Genomic DNA, 16,274 nt, shown 5'->3' on the forward strand with positions numbered 1-16,274 from the left:
GGCTCCTCGACGGCTATACGCGGGGGCAACAAAGACGATCGTGCCCCTCGTTATGAACCGTTTTTGGTTCATCCTGGCCGTCGATGTGTTTTTCCACCTCGCGTTCAGCCCAGGGGGGAGCACCGGAGCAGAAACGAACCTACTGCTGAGAGAACGCCTTGCACGTGCACCAGTAACTAGTGCAGGTGGAAAGCACCGCGACCAAATGAAATTGCGTGGCGATGCATGGGGAGATGCCTTGTACGGCGATCGAGTCGATCATCGGCTCGTGTTGGTCTGGCTCCTACGGGAAAAGGTCGGGCCAGCGGGGGCTCTACTCACTGTCCACTGCTGTTCGGTTGCTAGATGTTGAACGTTCAAAGATGCACCAACAGTGCAAAACAAGATGCGTCGATCCGATGGCTGATGGGTCTGAAGCTAGCTTGATTTTTTGGGGTCTGATTCGATAGATTGGAGTGCACCGAGGACTGTCAACAAAAATCTAGTGGATATGTGTTCACTCTCTACCAAAATCTTCAACACAACCAGAAGGAGAAAAAAAATTCTCAAAGCAAACGTCAGGGAAACGCCACCCGATAGATATTCGTGTGGTTATGTGATCAACACGCCACGTACGACAGTTAATTTGCGAATTTTCCACGACAAGACGTCATGGGCGTTGCATCTTGCCATAGCCACACGAGTAGTTTTTCTAAAAAAGAAAAACCCACACGAGTAGTGTCTCGAAAGCAAAAAATTTCTAGTGCAGTAGTTACTGCCGGCACTATTCAGGACATTGTAAAATGCACATGCACATGTACCCATCCAGTCGCAGAAACAGAGAAGAAAGGCATTGCAAAATGCACATACGCCCATCCACCCGCAGAAAGGCAGAGAAAAAATGTCACCGTCATGGCTGTCCCTTCTTGTACTATATATTCATTTTACTTTTTATCATGATTAGGAATTCTCGTCATGGACCTGACATCTGATGCCACCACCGAATTCACTACTGGTGGAGACTCTCTCTGCATTACCGGCCACTACAAAAACCGAGATCTAGCGACGGTCGTCTTAGTTTAGTTTGTGGGTCATATATCGATCCCTCGGTCATCGCCCAACTTTTTTGTGAGGTGTCGCCCAATTTCTTTATGGAATCCACTCGTGATGGTGTGATAATCAACAATGCAACTAATCAATGGACGAGTTGATCGTTTGGTGCGATAAAAAAGATTCTTTCAAGTTGGGCACTTGGTTGGCGGATGTTGACGTATAATGTGCTAACTAGTCTCTTTCATCAGATCGGTCTTTTGTTTGCATTGGCTAAAACATGTACTTCTACATGGTATCAAAACCGAGATCTAGCGACGGTCGTCTTAGTTTAGTTTGTGGGTCATATATCGTATCCCTCGGTCATCGCCCAACTTTTGTGTGGGGTATCGTTTCGTCCAATTTCTTATAGAATCCACTTGTGATGGTATGATAATCAACAACGTGTGCGTGCGTTCATAGAGATAAGTATAGATGCGTATTTTTAAGAGTCTACGTTTGTGCTGTGTTCAAACAAAAACTAATCCACGGACAAGTTGGTCGTTTGGTACGATAAAAACGATTCTCAAGTTGGCCAGTTGGTTCACGGGAATCCCGCCATCTTCCTTCTGGCAATATCTCATCGTGGGTGGCATGGAAAGATTAGAAAAATCTTGACTGCACTTATGAAAGTGAAATGCTCCCCCTGCTATTTCTCTTTTTACCCATTAATTGGTTTATTGATCTAATAAAGTCATGACAATTGATAACACAAGAAAGCAAACTGAAAACAAAGACAGGTGACAAAGCTTCGTGATAAAAACCAAAAGTTATATAATATTGTCTCTTAATTTCTGTTTGTGACGCGCTAAATAAATTGCAGATTTCATATCCATGATTTTTATTTTTGGCAATGATGGACCAGCTTAAAAATTTTCTTTTGATTTTGTTATTTTCTGGATGCAAAGATATTTAAAAAAAACTTCTATGCATAGTGTATATAGGGCCTATTTGGTTCATAACTAATTTTGCCACAACTAAACTTACGCAAGGTATGGTTGCTACAAAAAGTGTGGCTAACAAAATGGCCACCACAAGTGTGGCAAGATTTAGCAAAAAAAAAAAAGAGCCTGTAACATGTAGATCGTGCAGCTAGAAAAGTGTGGTGAGCCACAAGTGTGGCAATGAACCAAACACAACCCTAAAATGTTATGGCACTAGGTGTGGCAACCTTAGGCTGCAAAACATAGTGTAAGTATCGACATGCAATTATTTAGACACACTAGATTGCTTAAATGAATCAACCCTTTCCGAGGACGTCGAAACAATACAAAAATATGTCAGAATGATTCCCACCAAGATTGCAATTATGAACATGAAATGCCCCTCCTGTGATTTCTTTTCTTACCCGTTAATTGGCTTTATTTATCAAATAAAGTCATGACAACATAAAAGTGGAAAACGGAAAAAACAGCAGCAACAAAGCCTCTTGATGAAACCAAAAGTAATATCATAATCGTCTCTTAATTTTTGTGCAAGTTAGATAACATGCAGATTTCATACCGATGTTTTTATCATTGATGATGATAGACATGGTTACATTATTTTTTATTGTTTTTATTTTATTGTTTTTGTGATAATGCAAATATGTTTTGACAAAACTTCCCTGTATATATTGGTGTAAGCATCAAATGCAAATATATTAACACACTAGATTGATTAAAGGCATGAACCACAAAAGTTTAGACACACTAGATTGCTTCAAGTGAATGTTGCTAGTTCTTCCAATGAATAATTATAGTTTGGTAAGCGTCGAAATCATGCTCTCTTTTTACATGACTTGAATATTACATCTCCTGTTCATGGGACATGCGTGTTAAATCATGTTTCTACGCATTTTCTCAATGCTTTGTTGACTTTATTCGGATATATTCCATATGTTTTTTGTTAAGAAAATAAAATTTAAAAAATCTACTACATGATTGCATTTACAGGGATTATGATCCCACCCATCCTTGAATACCTCCCCTCCCCGCCATGTTCTCTTAGAGATAGCTTGGAGGGAGGGATTGGCAACTTGCAGGAGGCGGAGCGTTTAAGAGCTTACGAGACGACATGAAATCTAAGATCAGAGGTGTGTGGCAAAGGGTTTCGAGTGTTGATGGTGGATCGATGTTACACCAACAAATGTTAGAGGATTGATAACAGAGACACAATATGCCACCAACCAAGGGTGATAGGGGTGACAATGAAGCCTCGCCAAATTCGATAGGTCGATTGAGATGGTGTCTTTTATGTACAAATATCCTTGATGCTTTTTCGAACTTGTTGTGTGCATATTCCATATACCTAGTTTCAAGACAATTACCTTAGCTTTTTTACTCTGACATAAAATAGATGATTAAGGTCCCACACATTCTTGAATGGCACAATGCAAAGTTACACTCTCTACTCCATCGATCTTTTTCTCTATGCTCGCTTCAAAGGGTGGAGTGGAAAGAGCGTAAGATGTGAGGTGTGCGACGGCATACAAAGTTTCACGATTATGCCTCTCATGGCAGTTGTTGTGCTGCGGCGAGCTACGTGCTCTTGGTGTTGTCTCGGTTCATATATGATCAATGATGGCGCAAGATGCCTTCCCTACTTCCTAATAACCCTGATTTCCCATGGCGGAGCTCCCAACCAAGGACCGTGTTCATGGCGCTCTCTCGACCAACATTACTCCAATTCTTGCCCTTCCTGGCGGAGCATGTGGTCATGGTATGGCAATTGTTGATTGTGGATGCCTCTGTGTTGCGTCTGGGTTTCGGCATGCACGCTGGTGTTGTCGGCCATTTGCAAAGTCTTGATATTATGTTCCCACGATGACTCCCCACATTTACTTGTGTCTCTCGTGGTGATGGTCCTTCTACCTGCTAGCTAGGTAATGCTTTGTCCTTTTTTTTGAAAAGGAGGATAGACCCCCGGCCTCTGCATCTGGACGATGCATGTGGCCATTTTATTAGTTATTCACAGAGACCATACAAAGTAATACATCAGTCAGCCTGAAGCCACCATCTAGGCAACACCTCTTGCTACTCCTATCCCATTGATGAAGGTGTGCCGAATATCCGTGCCTAATACCAAACAGACATCACAGCAAACCCTAACATCTAAAGCCGGATGCCCCAGCCCAGCCACATACCGGGACTGGGTCTCATACTGGACCAACACACTCCCAGAGGCTGCCGCCACCATCTTCCACCGGTCCATCTCTAGAGCAGTAACTGAGCTATCGACCTTGTCTGGCTTGCCGTCGATGCCATCACGACGCCAGACAACTCCACCATGCTGCACGTATCCATCCACACGCGGCTGTCGTTGAACCTACGTGGCGCCATGCGACCGTGATCCGCAGTTGGCCTTACGGTGGATGAGACACTGCTCTTCCGCTTGTCCCATCCAACCAACACTTGCTCCAAAACGATGCAGATCACTGCTCTGACGGTGGCATTGTTCAGGCTATGATCTGGATCTGGATCTACCGGATTAAGTGGAGCATTGTCCCTAGATCTGGATGAGACACTGCAGGCTATGTGGAGCATTGTTCAGGCTATGATCTGGATCTGGATCTACCGGAGGGGAACCCTAGATCTGGATCTACCGGATCGGACGATGATGATACCTTTGATGCCATTGTCCCTCTCAACAAGCGTTTTGGAGCTGGTAGCCGAGTACTGGTTCAGTGGAGCATTGTTCAGGCTACAGAGTACTGGTTCAGTGGTTCTGGTAGCCGAGTACACTAGGGGCGTGTTTGGATAACTGGCTCGCACCCCCCGTGCAAATTCCAGTGTGATTGGTTCCCTGCGCGGCCCTCTCAGCCTGGCCCAGTCGATGCAAAAGGGGCCCTCTCAGCCAGGCTGAGGGGAACGCGGGAATCGGCCGTATGCGGGAGCCAGGCCCGCGCCTGCATCCGCGCCTCGACAGCAACCTCCCATACTAGCCGGTCCCAACGTTTTGGTGAAGCAAGTAGTGCTAAGTTAGTAGAAATCTTGGTTTAGCGTATGAATTCAAACATGATAACAAAATAAAGTGAAGAAGAAACATTCGTTTGTGACAGAAGAAACACATAATTGAGTTCAATACCGTTATGAGATTATAAGGCAACATCGAGTTCAGCGTATTCATAAGACCACAAAAGATAACCACTTGTCATTATGTTTGATAAAAGTAAATAAAAGTAGGAACATAATGGATTAGTAGGCGATATGAGCATGCTGCTGGAGAGTGCATTGGAATTTTACCTTTGCTTTCAATATAGTAGCTCAAATCTTGACGCATCAAGTTTGGCAAAATGCAATAGATCAAAAGCTATGCAATATGATAAATCGGAATTAGAGCGAGTTATTTATATAGAAAGCAACACACTCCACAGGTCTTTCATAATAATTAGACCAAGTCATTTGTGCAGAAAGAGAGAGACTGAAGTCTGAGAAATGCATTAGAGGGTAGCCGTACAGTACAGAATACATATCCCATTGCTCTGGACAGAAGTGTAGAAAAGCACAACCACACTGATTGTGTTCTGTGAGTACATCCTTAGACGATAAATTACTCTACAAATTCCAAGATGATCCAACATGATATAAAGAATGATCCTGGCCGAGATTCTCACAATAGTATGGTCAACCTGAGTCATCGAAAATGGTTTAGAGACAACTTAGATAAGTGGTTGAAATATATAAGCAATAAAGAAAGTACATGCACACGACAAGAGACCAATTCCAATTGGATTTCTTGCACAAACAAAGATACATGATACAAAGCCTTTTTACAAAGCAAGTTGATAACTTTCGGCAAACCTTGTGGATGAACCCAATAAGAAACTAAAACTTTGAAACCATATTCTGCTAGGTTTCTTTAATCCTTTTCAACATGAGAATGCAAGAAACTCATTTCCTTGTGAAACCTTAGACGTTAATGGATACCCCATCAAGCTAGCATACACAGTTCATCTATAAAATCTACTCCTATTAACTAAATCAAGCTAGCATAGACAATTTATACCCAAATAGGATTACATCTCTTGGGGTCTGGTTACCCAAATCCAACCAGATGTCCTCACATGAGTTGGGGGGTGTAGAAGAGCAAAATGAGCTTACTTGTAAGAAGAAGCCAGAGTCCAGGGTCAGGCAAGTGTTAGACATGTCGTCACGCGCACCATTGCGGCTTCTGATCCATATCCCCTGCTTCACCGTATGATGCCACCTGAAAATAGTGTAATTTACTGGGAGGGAAAAAACACTGCCTTTCATACCCGGGTGGGAGGGAAAAAAAGTCAATTAGTGTAGAAAAGAGAGACTCTTCTTGAAAGAACATCCAATTTTACGGGTCAGTGGCAAAGCAACAGTACAAACAAAACAAGGAATAAACAATTAGTGCAGAAAAGATAGACATTAATATCTTGAGAGTACTTAATTGCACTACCTATATATTCACACTCACATATGTAGTCCATTTTTTTTAAATTGAAACATTATTGGCATCACTACATAAAAGTGAAGAAGTGAAACTTTTTGATGCAATGAACTTATATCTGCAACTTCAGTAGACCACATATGCAATCTCGTTGGTGCGAACTTACTGACCAAGAGACAAATTGAAATAAACCGCCACTAAATTCAGATAGCATATATAGGTTCATATGGCTGTACACAGGTATGAATAGAAGTCAAATACACTATGGAAAGTATAGGTTCATTCTACGCCACCATATGTTATTTTGCATCTACTGAGACACGCCAGCGTCACCAACTTTCCTTGCAACAATGGCAGTAAAAATTGTTCAAAATTTACCTTTAGTAGTACAAAGAGCAAGCAGATCAGCGGCCAATTGCTTGCATGATGACAACCGCTGAACTGACAGTGTTCTTGACAGCAATTACATGAGTCTGCAGAAAGTGCAAATAAGAATTGTTTCACATTTTTTAGACAAAACATGAGTAATTCATTGTCATCGACAAATAAAACATTCAGTGTGTTGCAGGTTTCCATACGAGAGCAGAAGAAATTCCATTATAGTGTATAGCTTCCAATATCTATGTACGTTCCTTGACTGAATACAACAGGAAGAGCATAAATCTGCTGTTAATCAAGAGAATGAGGCTAAGACTGACCATGGACTTTCAAGTAGTAAACCACGATTCCAGATTTATGACCCTAATAGATCAAGAAAGAGGGGAGAATAGGGTTTTGCACGAGAATAATACCTTCCATAGGAGCCCAAAATAATAATTCTTGCATCGCATGGTTCAACATCTTCAGCTTGAAGTCGTTCGTGATCCTGCGACAACAACCATGAAACGAAAAAAAATCAAAACCCAAAGTAAAGGATTGCAAAAATGCCACCACAAGCAGAAATGTACACATACAAAAAATACGATGCCATCTCACCGAGGCTGGAAGGGGCAAGAAGTTACTGGAGTTTTCCGTGTGGCGGCGATGCTTGCTGCTCCTACACCCATCCAACCAAAGCAAGGGAACATTTCTGTAGGTCAAATAAAATAGTCTAAGAAAACATGCAACTATATACAACATCAGTGGGAAGTAAACTAACATAGTCCTCTCTGAAGCAAGCATGTAGCAACAATGAGCATAAAAGAGACACGGGAGATGCATAACTGAGATTAAAATCAACCTTTTCATCTTATTGGCTCTGCACTGGAAGAGGAAAACACAACATCCAATTTTGAAGCCTTAGCTAAATTACTTTTGTGGTACCAACTAATGCTAGACCAAAGTCAGTTAATAAGAATTGTTGTCTGATGAAACTACACCATATGGGGACAAGAGCCAACACCTCAGAACCAAAACATTAACATTTCACATTTGTGTTTCTACCTTTCTCTATTGGCTTTAGGAGTTTATGTACCTGAACTGTGGCCCTATAATTCCTATAATTAATGCAACTATTAATTTTTTGCCTCTGCTCTAGTGTGAGGATTCAGAATCTGTGCCGAAAACATACTGTCGGATCTAGTGTGAGGATTCAAAATATGTCCCAAAAACATACTATAAGGTTGTGTTCTGTGAGAAAAGAGAAGTGCCTGACACACAAATAGATGCATTATAGACAAACATTTTCAGATTCTCAACTTCTCAATTAATCAATTTTCAACCACATGTTATATTCTTTAAAAGGTGTGAGTTGAAATGTGTAAACTGAACCAGGACATTCCTTTTTCTGTAGTACAAATAACTCCCTATGCACTCTTGGCCTTCTTCTGTCCATATAAATTATCAAGCACTTTCAGATTTCTCAAGCTCTGCTTCTCTCTGACAACATGGGCATTACCCTACTGATTCAATCGATTAACCCTGAACATGTTGCCAAAATCATCCAACGAATGGCAGCAAGTCGGGCAGAGAGGATGGCACTGGTCTCACCCATTTGTTTTCTTACCGAGGAAATCTTTGTCCTGTGAAGCAAAGAAAGGAAGATGCAAATAATCACTTGACGAAACGAATTAAACCAACAGATTTATTTTCTGGAACACTTGCCTTCCAGATTAAAGTCTAAAATTTCAGAATCTTAGGGCGAGTCTAAAACCACCCTCCCAGCTCTTGACAGATCATGTCCATTTGACAATGTGTCAAGGAAAACATGAGTACGTGCCTAATAGATCAGTGGCAAGCCGTCAGGTTAAGGGCCAAATATTATCTATACGTGAACAACTAATATTTGTAGCTTGATGGCTAAATATATATCCAGTCTGCTATTATCCATATCAAAAAAATCGTTACCTGATTCAACTATAAATTGCATGATCACAACCAAAAAAGGAATAGAAAATATTAAACTCACCTTATTTGTATCTGCTTCCAAGCTGCCTGGCCAAATTTAACAACACGTATGCCACCTAGTCAAATAAGGCAAGCACCAATTAGTTGAGCCGCAAACATGATAATAATTCGGTGTGACAGAATTCATCCTACTTTCCCAAATATAGTGAATATAAATCATACATTCAGTTAATGTTTATCATACTGCAATAAATCATACACCCACATATGACTCATGAAAAACTATATATAGGAAGCAACAATGCTAGAGACAAAATCAAATCGAGAGAGACAGGTAGAGAGATGTGGAAGAAGGGTGGACTGTTGAGATCTAACCGGTATTCCAGGTGAAAATTTCAACTGATGAGAGATGGAAATCGTACAACCCACAGCAACGTGTCACCTAACAATGCATCCACGGACATTTTCTGCAGGAAAAATCAAAGAACGCCCACCCACTTGCAGCTGTCTCTCTTCGCTCAATCTTCTAAGTAGGTTAAAAAGCTCTGTTTCCATAAAATATTTGAATCACAACCACCATGGCCCAGATATAAAGATGACCCATATAAACTATGAACACAGAGCCTCCAATCATCCACAAATTGAATATGTACAAATAAGAATTGACTTGTTCTTGTTTTGGTCGCTGACAAGCAAACCAGTCCACTGGCTGTATTCCCATTGTTGGCAACCTGAAGAAAAATATAAGATTAGCTCCAAAAAAGAAACTCAACAGATACTCCATTATCAACAAAATAGGTGAATGACTTGTACACAGCAGCACAAGATTTTGACAGCAAACATCCTGCCACAAACGATGAAAACCGAACATAAGCAAACCCCACACAAAAAAGAAAGCCTGACAATAATAGTAGATAGATCTATTAAGGCACAATCCTTGCTTAAAATACAGCCGCTCAACTAAAACACGAACAGAGAAAGATGGGAGAAGATGAGCACCTGCAACGGGATGGCCGAGCATGACATATTACCAGCTCACAGCAATCACCAATCCAATAGAAAATCCTAACCCTAGAACATCAACGGGGCAACAGAAGACCTAGATGAGCACCTAGAGATAACAAATCGACCAGAGAGAGAGGGGGGTTAGAACCTGGAGAACAACTGCCAAGTGCAGCGCAGGATCTCAGGCTCGATGTGCGCTATCTCGACGTCAGCGCCGTCCTCCTCGCGCTCCGGGGGCGGGCAGTGGTTCTCCTTCTCGTCCCTACGCACGGGCGTGCGGTGCAGCGGCGGCCGGCCGGGCGAAGGAGATGACGGCGGCGTGGGGCTGGACGACGGCGACAACGCCGGCCGGATCGGAGGAATCCACCCCCCAAGGGGCTCCCCACTGGCCACGGGAGAGAAGGTGAGGGCCGGGGATGGGGAGAGGGTGGGGGCGCGGTGACGGTGGTGCTGGATGACGGCGAAGACTCCGGGGAAGTGGGCGGCGGGGGTGTGAGCGGGGCGGCGGCGATGTGGGCGGGGCGACGAGGTCTGAGGGAGGGAGAGGGAGGGGAGAGGGCGAGGCGAGCGGGGGCTGGGACGCGGGAGGACGAGGGAGGGGGGGTTAGAACCTGGAGAAGAACTGCGGCCAAGTGCAGCGCAGGATCTCGGGCTCGATGTGCGCTATCTCGACGTCAGCGCCGTCCTCCTCGCGCTCCGGGGGCGGGCAGTGGTTCTCCTTCTCGTCCCTACGCACGGGCGTGCGGTGCAGCGGCGGCCGGCCGGGCGAAGGAGATGACGGCGGCGTGGGGCTGGACCTGGTGGTGGACGACGGCGACAACGCCGGCCGGATCGGAGGAATCGACCCCCCAAGGGGCTCCCCACTGGCCACGGGAGAGAAGGTGAGGGCCGGGGATGGGGAGAGGGTGGGGGCGCGGTGGCGGCAGTGGTGGATGCCGGCGAAGACGCCGGGGAAGTGGGCGGCGGGGGTGTGAGCGGGGCGGCGAGGTCTGAGGGAGGGAGAGGGAGGGGAGAGGGCGAGGCGAGCGGGGGCTGGGACGCGGGAGGACGAGGGAGGGGGCGCGAGTGCGGGGTGGGGAGCGGCTAGGTTATCTCCACGCGAGCCGTCGCATTTTATACACCTGCAGGTGAAATGACGAAAATGCCCTTGTAGGGGCGCTGGAATTACGCGCGGTGGCACGAAACGGGAGTAACTGATCATTGTAGCAGTAGATCCGGGTCGATCCGACGGCGCACGTGATCTGGGAGCTCGATCTGACGGTTCAAAACGCATCAAGTAAACGATCCGACGGCCGAGAGTCGCTCAGCTCTGAGAGAGCCCATGTTCTCCCAAGTAACATATATCTGGATTTCCCTTTCCCCTCTCTCTCAGCGCGCATCAGATCGAGAACACCAACCCCGCCGCCGCCGCCGTCTCCGGCCCCGTGTGCGCAGCTGGTCTGATCTCCGTCGCCCACGCTCCTCCATGCGCCCACGCCGGCTACTGGTCTGAACTCCGTCGCCCACGCTCCTCCACGCCCACGCCGGCGGCTCGCCTCCCCGCCTAGACTCATCGGGTTCCACCACCGCCCCAACGCCGTCGAACTCCGCCATAGCCGAGTGCACCTGGCCCTGCGGACAAGCTCGCTGTAGCTCGCCACTCCATCCGCCGTAGCAGTCGTAGTCTGTGAGTAGATCGAGTTGTAGGCTCTTTTGCGGTGATGCATGTGGATTTCGTCCGTAGTTTGAAGAATTTTCTAGTAGATCTGGCCGCATATTCATCTATGCGCGGATGCATTCATGCATGTACTCGTCCATCTTTAATTTTGCGGTAAGCTCATCCCGTAGCCTTGATTTGTAGGTTTCTGCTGTTCTTTTTTAAACAAATTTCTACTGTTTTCTGTTTCTGATTTGTTGTCTCGAGATGTTCCCGAATCATCTCGTCCTTTGTTGGATGTTTCGTTAGATGGATTAGCATACTACTTTGGATTCTGTAGGATCTGTGAGTTCCCTAGGAGAGTTGACAGCACGAACTTCATCATGTAAATCAAGAGCACTATGAAATGTTTTGATTATTACCGCAGTGATTCGTAGATCTAATTAGTGCGTGCAGTCTGATTGCTTCAAGTGTAATTCCATCTCATTAAACGCATCTTTTATTGGAAAAGAAGTTTCACACAATTAAGCTCAAATGCAGCATACCAAACAACATCTCTTATATATTGCATCTCTCGTGCACCCATATCATACAGCCCACCAAACACACATCTGAACTCATCTTTGCACCAGCTCAAGCAGGCCAGGCTCACCCAGGATTCCCCATGCAATGCAGGCTAGAGCCGCCACCCAGACAACCAAACACCCCCAGATCTTTTTTCCTGCAGCATCCGGCAAATGTGTACCGGTTTGATATATAACACTGTGACTACAGTAATCACAGGGCATCTTGAACAGTGACCGCAATAGTTGTCCTGATGGTTCGTTCAGTACTGACCTCTATGTTTTTGTTGTTCTTTTGCGTTGTGCTGTCGATCGCTGGGTGGAAGACATTGTGTAGAGAGGCAACTTCTCTCCTTTGCCGTCGCAAGTAGACACATCAAGTGCACTACTCTCTCTTTCTTACATAATATAGAAGCTGCGTCAATTAATTTACAAGCTTTTGGTATTCCAAGCAAAATGGTACTCCATCTGTAAAAAATATATGAGTGTTTAGATAACTACTTTAGTGATCTAAATGCTTTTATATTTCTTTACGAAGGGTGTAGGATTTAGAGAAACTTGTGACATTTGATTTGTCTTTCATGAGTACACTGGATTTTTGCTGCTATGATGTTACCAGGGCGAGCATGCACCTTGGTCAGCCCGTTCCATCTCGCAAAAAAAAGGTCAGCTCGTTCCACCCATGACAGTTATCAGCTTACCATAAATATGGTCAAATATCAAAGTCTCGTTTTTCTCCGATAGTAAATGGATTATGTGTGTGGTCTATCTATTTTACTCTTCTTTCACCTTCATGCATGAATACGACATCGCAAATTTGACAACTACTCCCTTCGTTCCTAAATACTTGTCTTTCTAGGCATTTCAACAAGTGACTACATACGGAGTAAAATGAGTGAATCTACACTCTAATATGTCTACATACATCCGTATGTGATATTCATTTGAAATGCCTAAAAAGACAAGTATTTAGGAACGGAGGGAGTAGCAAACGTCACATTATTGGAGGTGCGATCCGTGACGCTATCGCTAGCGATAATTGCTCGACGAATCCATTCATTAGTGGGCAATGTATAAGTGTGTGGTGGTACATGTATGCGTGTCTGTGTTTTATTTTGAAAATAAACAGGTAATAATTGCTTTATCAACAATCATAAAAAAAAAGATGCAAAGTTTCTAGCTTTGCATCAATCAGCAAACCAGCAAACGTTTGCTGACTCATAGTGATCTTTTGACATGGCACGACGAACATCTCGAGCATCTTCGGATCGTACAATGAGAAAAAAACAATACTACTTTCCCTTTGTGCCAACTAAAGTCATTAAGTGACAAATCTAAGGTCACATATTGTGTACATGTAAAACAAGGTTCCTGTGTGTTTGCATGTATCGCTGGTTTCGAACTTTTGCTCATCTCAGCATGAGCAACGCAATAGAATTTAGCGCTAGCTCCAAATCACGGACGGCTATATTGATACATAGACATGGTAGTGTAAAATGTTGCTATCAGCACAATGTAAAGCATAATGGTGGTTTGGTGGTGTTCGCACACGAACACATCACCGTGTACCTCCAAAGCCGAGGGTGATGCACCGCAGCTCACGTCAAAGGAGACCCGTCTGGAAGCGCAGTACACAAGCAATCCGGCGGGTGCTTTTCACGATCCGAAACCCCACGCGCCCGGGAGGGACCCCGTTTGGACACGCGGCGGCTATGGGCTGCCTTAGGTTGGTTCGCCCGCCCCTAGATCCTCGAGGATCGCTGCCCTTCGACACGAAGAACGAACGAAGAATGAGAGAGAAAGAATAAGGGAGAGATGTAAAACCAGGGTAAGAAGTAGATGGGTTTTGCAATTGTGTGTTGTTCAATGGGCCGTCACCTCTCATCTACGTACGAGGCAACTGGACTTCCCGTACAAGAAAAGGACTCCAAATCCTGTCCAAAACTTTTCAAAATTAACCAAACTCGGATTAGGTAAGTCTGAGGTAGTTCGGTTTTTGGCTCTCACATGCCACAAACGACCTTGTATGAAGATGCATCCAAAAGAAAATTTAACAGTTTCGACGAGGCGAACAACTTTTGTGTTGAACGTTTTTCGATTCGAGGCCATCTTCAGGGAAAAATCACTCGCGTAAAACAGGTAATTATTCACGCAACTCATCAGAGATAGTCACATGTGTGTCTGGTCCTCGGCGTCACATTTTGCTCGCTACAGGTTCGCGTTGTGCGGGTTCTTTTTGCATATGACTTTGGATTGAGACAAATTTTATATCAAAATCGACCGTTTTGACGAGACGAAGACAATTCGTGTAGATCAGTTTTCCATATGAGTCCGTCTTGGGGGCATAATCAGCCGAACAATGTTCTGGATACAAAATCTCAGTATTTCGAACACAACTTCGGCCTTGGAGATGAGATCGGATGGCTATGGCCTAAATACAAAAGTTTCTCCCTTTGACGATACAGAACTTCCTCACTTTGAGCACTTTTCCATTCGAGGCCTTCTTAATTATGTTTTTGACCATGCCAAAATATGTGTCAACATGCAGTTGTATTTTAAAGACCTAGAGCATGATTGGTTTTCTGCCAATATTTGGCCAAATGTTGGCACTGCCAAATTGGCAATACCAACACTTGGCAACTATTGGCAACTTTCTGTGAGATGGCAAGACGACTTGGTAATCAACCGAGTAGTAGCCAATATTTGGCACAATGCCAAACATTGGCATGCCAATTTTTGGCACCAAACCAATTATGCTACTTCACGTCATTAACAAATTGCGACTTACATATGATTATGTCTTGTTTTTTCTGACAAAACACAGCCATGCTTGAGTGTGTGTAAAACTATAAATTGTAGACCCTTTCTACGTTAACGGCAAAATGCTTCCGTCTGGCGTAAGGCATAAGAAAAAGAAAAGAAAAAGAGGGAACAGATTATAGACAGTTGGGTCAAGCAACCCATATAGGAGCATCTCCAACACAACCTTTGGCTACCGAAAGACAGTTTTAGGTGAGGGGAAATAAGGTTTTAGGTAATCGAAAATTCGTCTGCTTTTACAACAACCTAAAAGTTTGATACCTAAATTTCAGCTTTTATTTCTATCACACATATGACAACTAACGGTGGGGAAGCCAGGAGGTGGATCTGACAATTGCCGAGGCGCCGAGCTTGATTTCGGCCGGGGGAACTCACCGGGGTCGAGACGGTTGTTGAATGCCTTGCAAAAGTGTCGAGAGGAGTCGCGCGAGGGTTTGGGGGTGGCAACCAACTCCTGTGGCGCAGCGCCTCCCGAGGGCTGATAGCTCGACACGGAGCCTCGGCTCGGCTATGGTCGCGTGGGGGTCACCGGACTGCTAATCGACCAAGGTGGGTTGCGGCGGTGTGGCGGCGACCATATTAGTAGTCCGCGGGGTGGGAGGACAACTAGGATCGGTGAATCCAGGATACAACATATTGAACTTTGGCGGTGGCTGCGGCCGGGGCCGAGGCGGGGTGGGGCGGCGGCGGGAAAGTTCGACTTGGGCGGTCGGCGTCCTCACAGTTTTGATTTTTGTTTTAGACTTCGTGCTGATGGCAACCTATATTTTGCATTTGGATAGCAAAATACATGTAGTAGGCTAAAAAACTAGCAAACCATGCCTTTTAAATTATCTGCTGAGGCCGTTTTTTGAAACAAAAAAAAACAATTTTAGTTTTTACGTACGGCACATTTTTTATGCTATCCGTTGGAGATGAAGAGTAAAAGGATACCGCCATGGACGGAGACCCACCACAGCCGTGAAGTTTTTGAGATTTTTTCTTTAGGTACAGGCATGGAGCAAGTTTGTTGTGAGTGGCGTCGAAAGGGTTTGTCGCTGCTAGGCACGAAAACGGGTGGCGCTCAAAGAACATGTTGCTGCCGAGGCATTGTGCACTGCGCTACACACCTCTCTTTGAACTCAGGCCGGCCTACCTGGTTAATCATCACTGCATTTTTTTTCGGATGATCAGTGCATGATTTTTTGCAAGTACACCGACGTGTTACGATGCCGGCGCACATGTCCTTGCACAATGCTACAAATCTTGATGTCTGCTCTGTCTCTCCCTGCGTCGACAGCTCGTTACCTCAGCTCAGCCCTGACGCGGACCTCCTCTGACTGACACGCGATGTCTCCGCGACGGTAACAGTGATTGTTTATGTGCATGTCGACCTCTCAGTCAAAGAAAGAAAAGAAGAAGAAAATGACGCCGTCCCGTCCGTCCTGGGATTTCACACCGGGTGCATGTGCGGTGTACCA

At 44.8% G+C, this 16,274-nt stretch overlaps 1 protein-coding gene across 1 annotated transcript; it reads right to left on the minus strand.

Moving 5' to 3' along the window:
• Window positions 1-6,198: 6,198 nt before the first annotated feature.
• LOC123076051 (uncharacterized) lies at window positions 6,199-8,878 on the minus strand. Its single transcript, XM_044498500.1, has 6 exons — window positions 8,852-8,878; window positions 8,434-8,662; window positions 7,441-7,534; window positions 7,257-7,330; window positions 6,844-6,938; window positions 6,199-6,255 (listed from the first exon to the last, which is right to left on the minus strand). The coding sequence occupies exons 2-6, from the start codon at window positions 8,435-8,437 to the stop codon at window positions 6,199-6,201; spliced, it is 324 nt and encodes a 107-aa protein (XP_044354435.1). The 5' UTR covers window positions 8,438-8,662; window positions 8,852-8,878.
• Window positions 8,879-16,274: the final 7,396 nt, after the last annotated feature.

This window comes from Triticum aestivum, chromosome 3D (genome assembly GCF_018294505.1).
Source record: "Triticum aestivum cultivar Chinese Spring chromosome 3D, IWGSC CS RefSeq v2.1, whole genome shotgun sequence".
Taxonomy (NCBI): Eukaryota; Viridiplantae; Streptophyta; class Magnoliopsida; order Poales; family Poaceae; genus Triticum; species Triticum aestivum.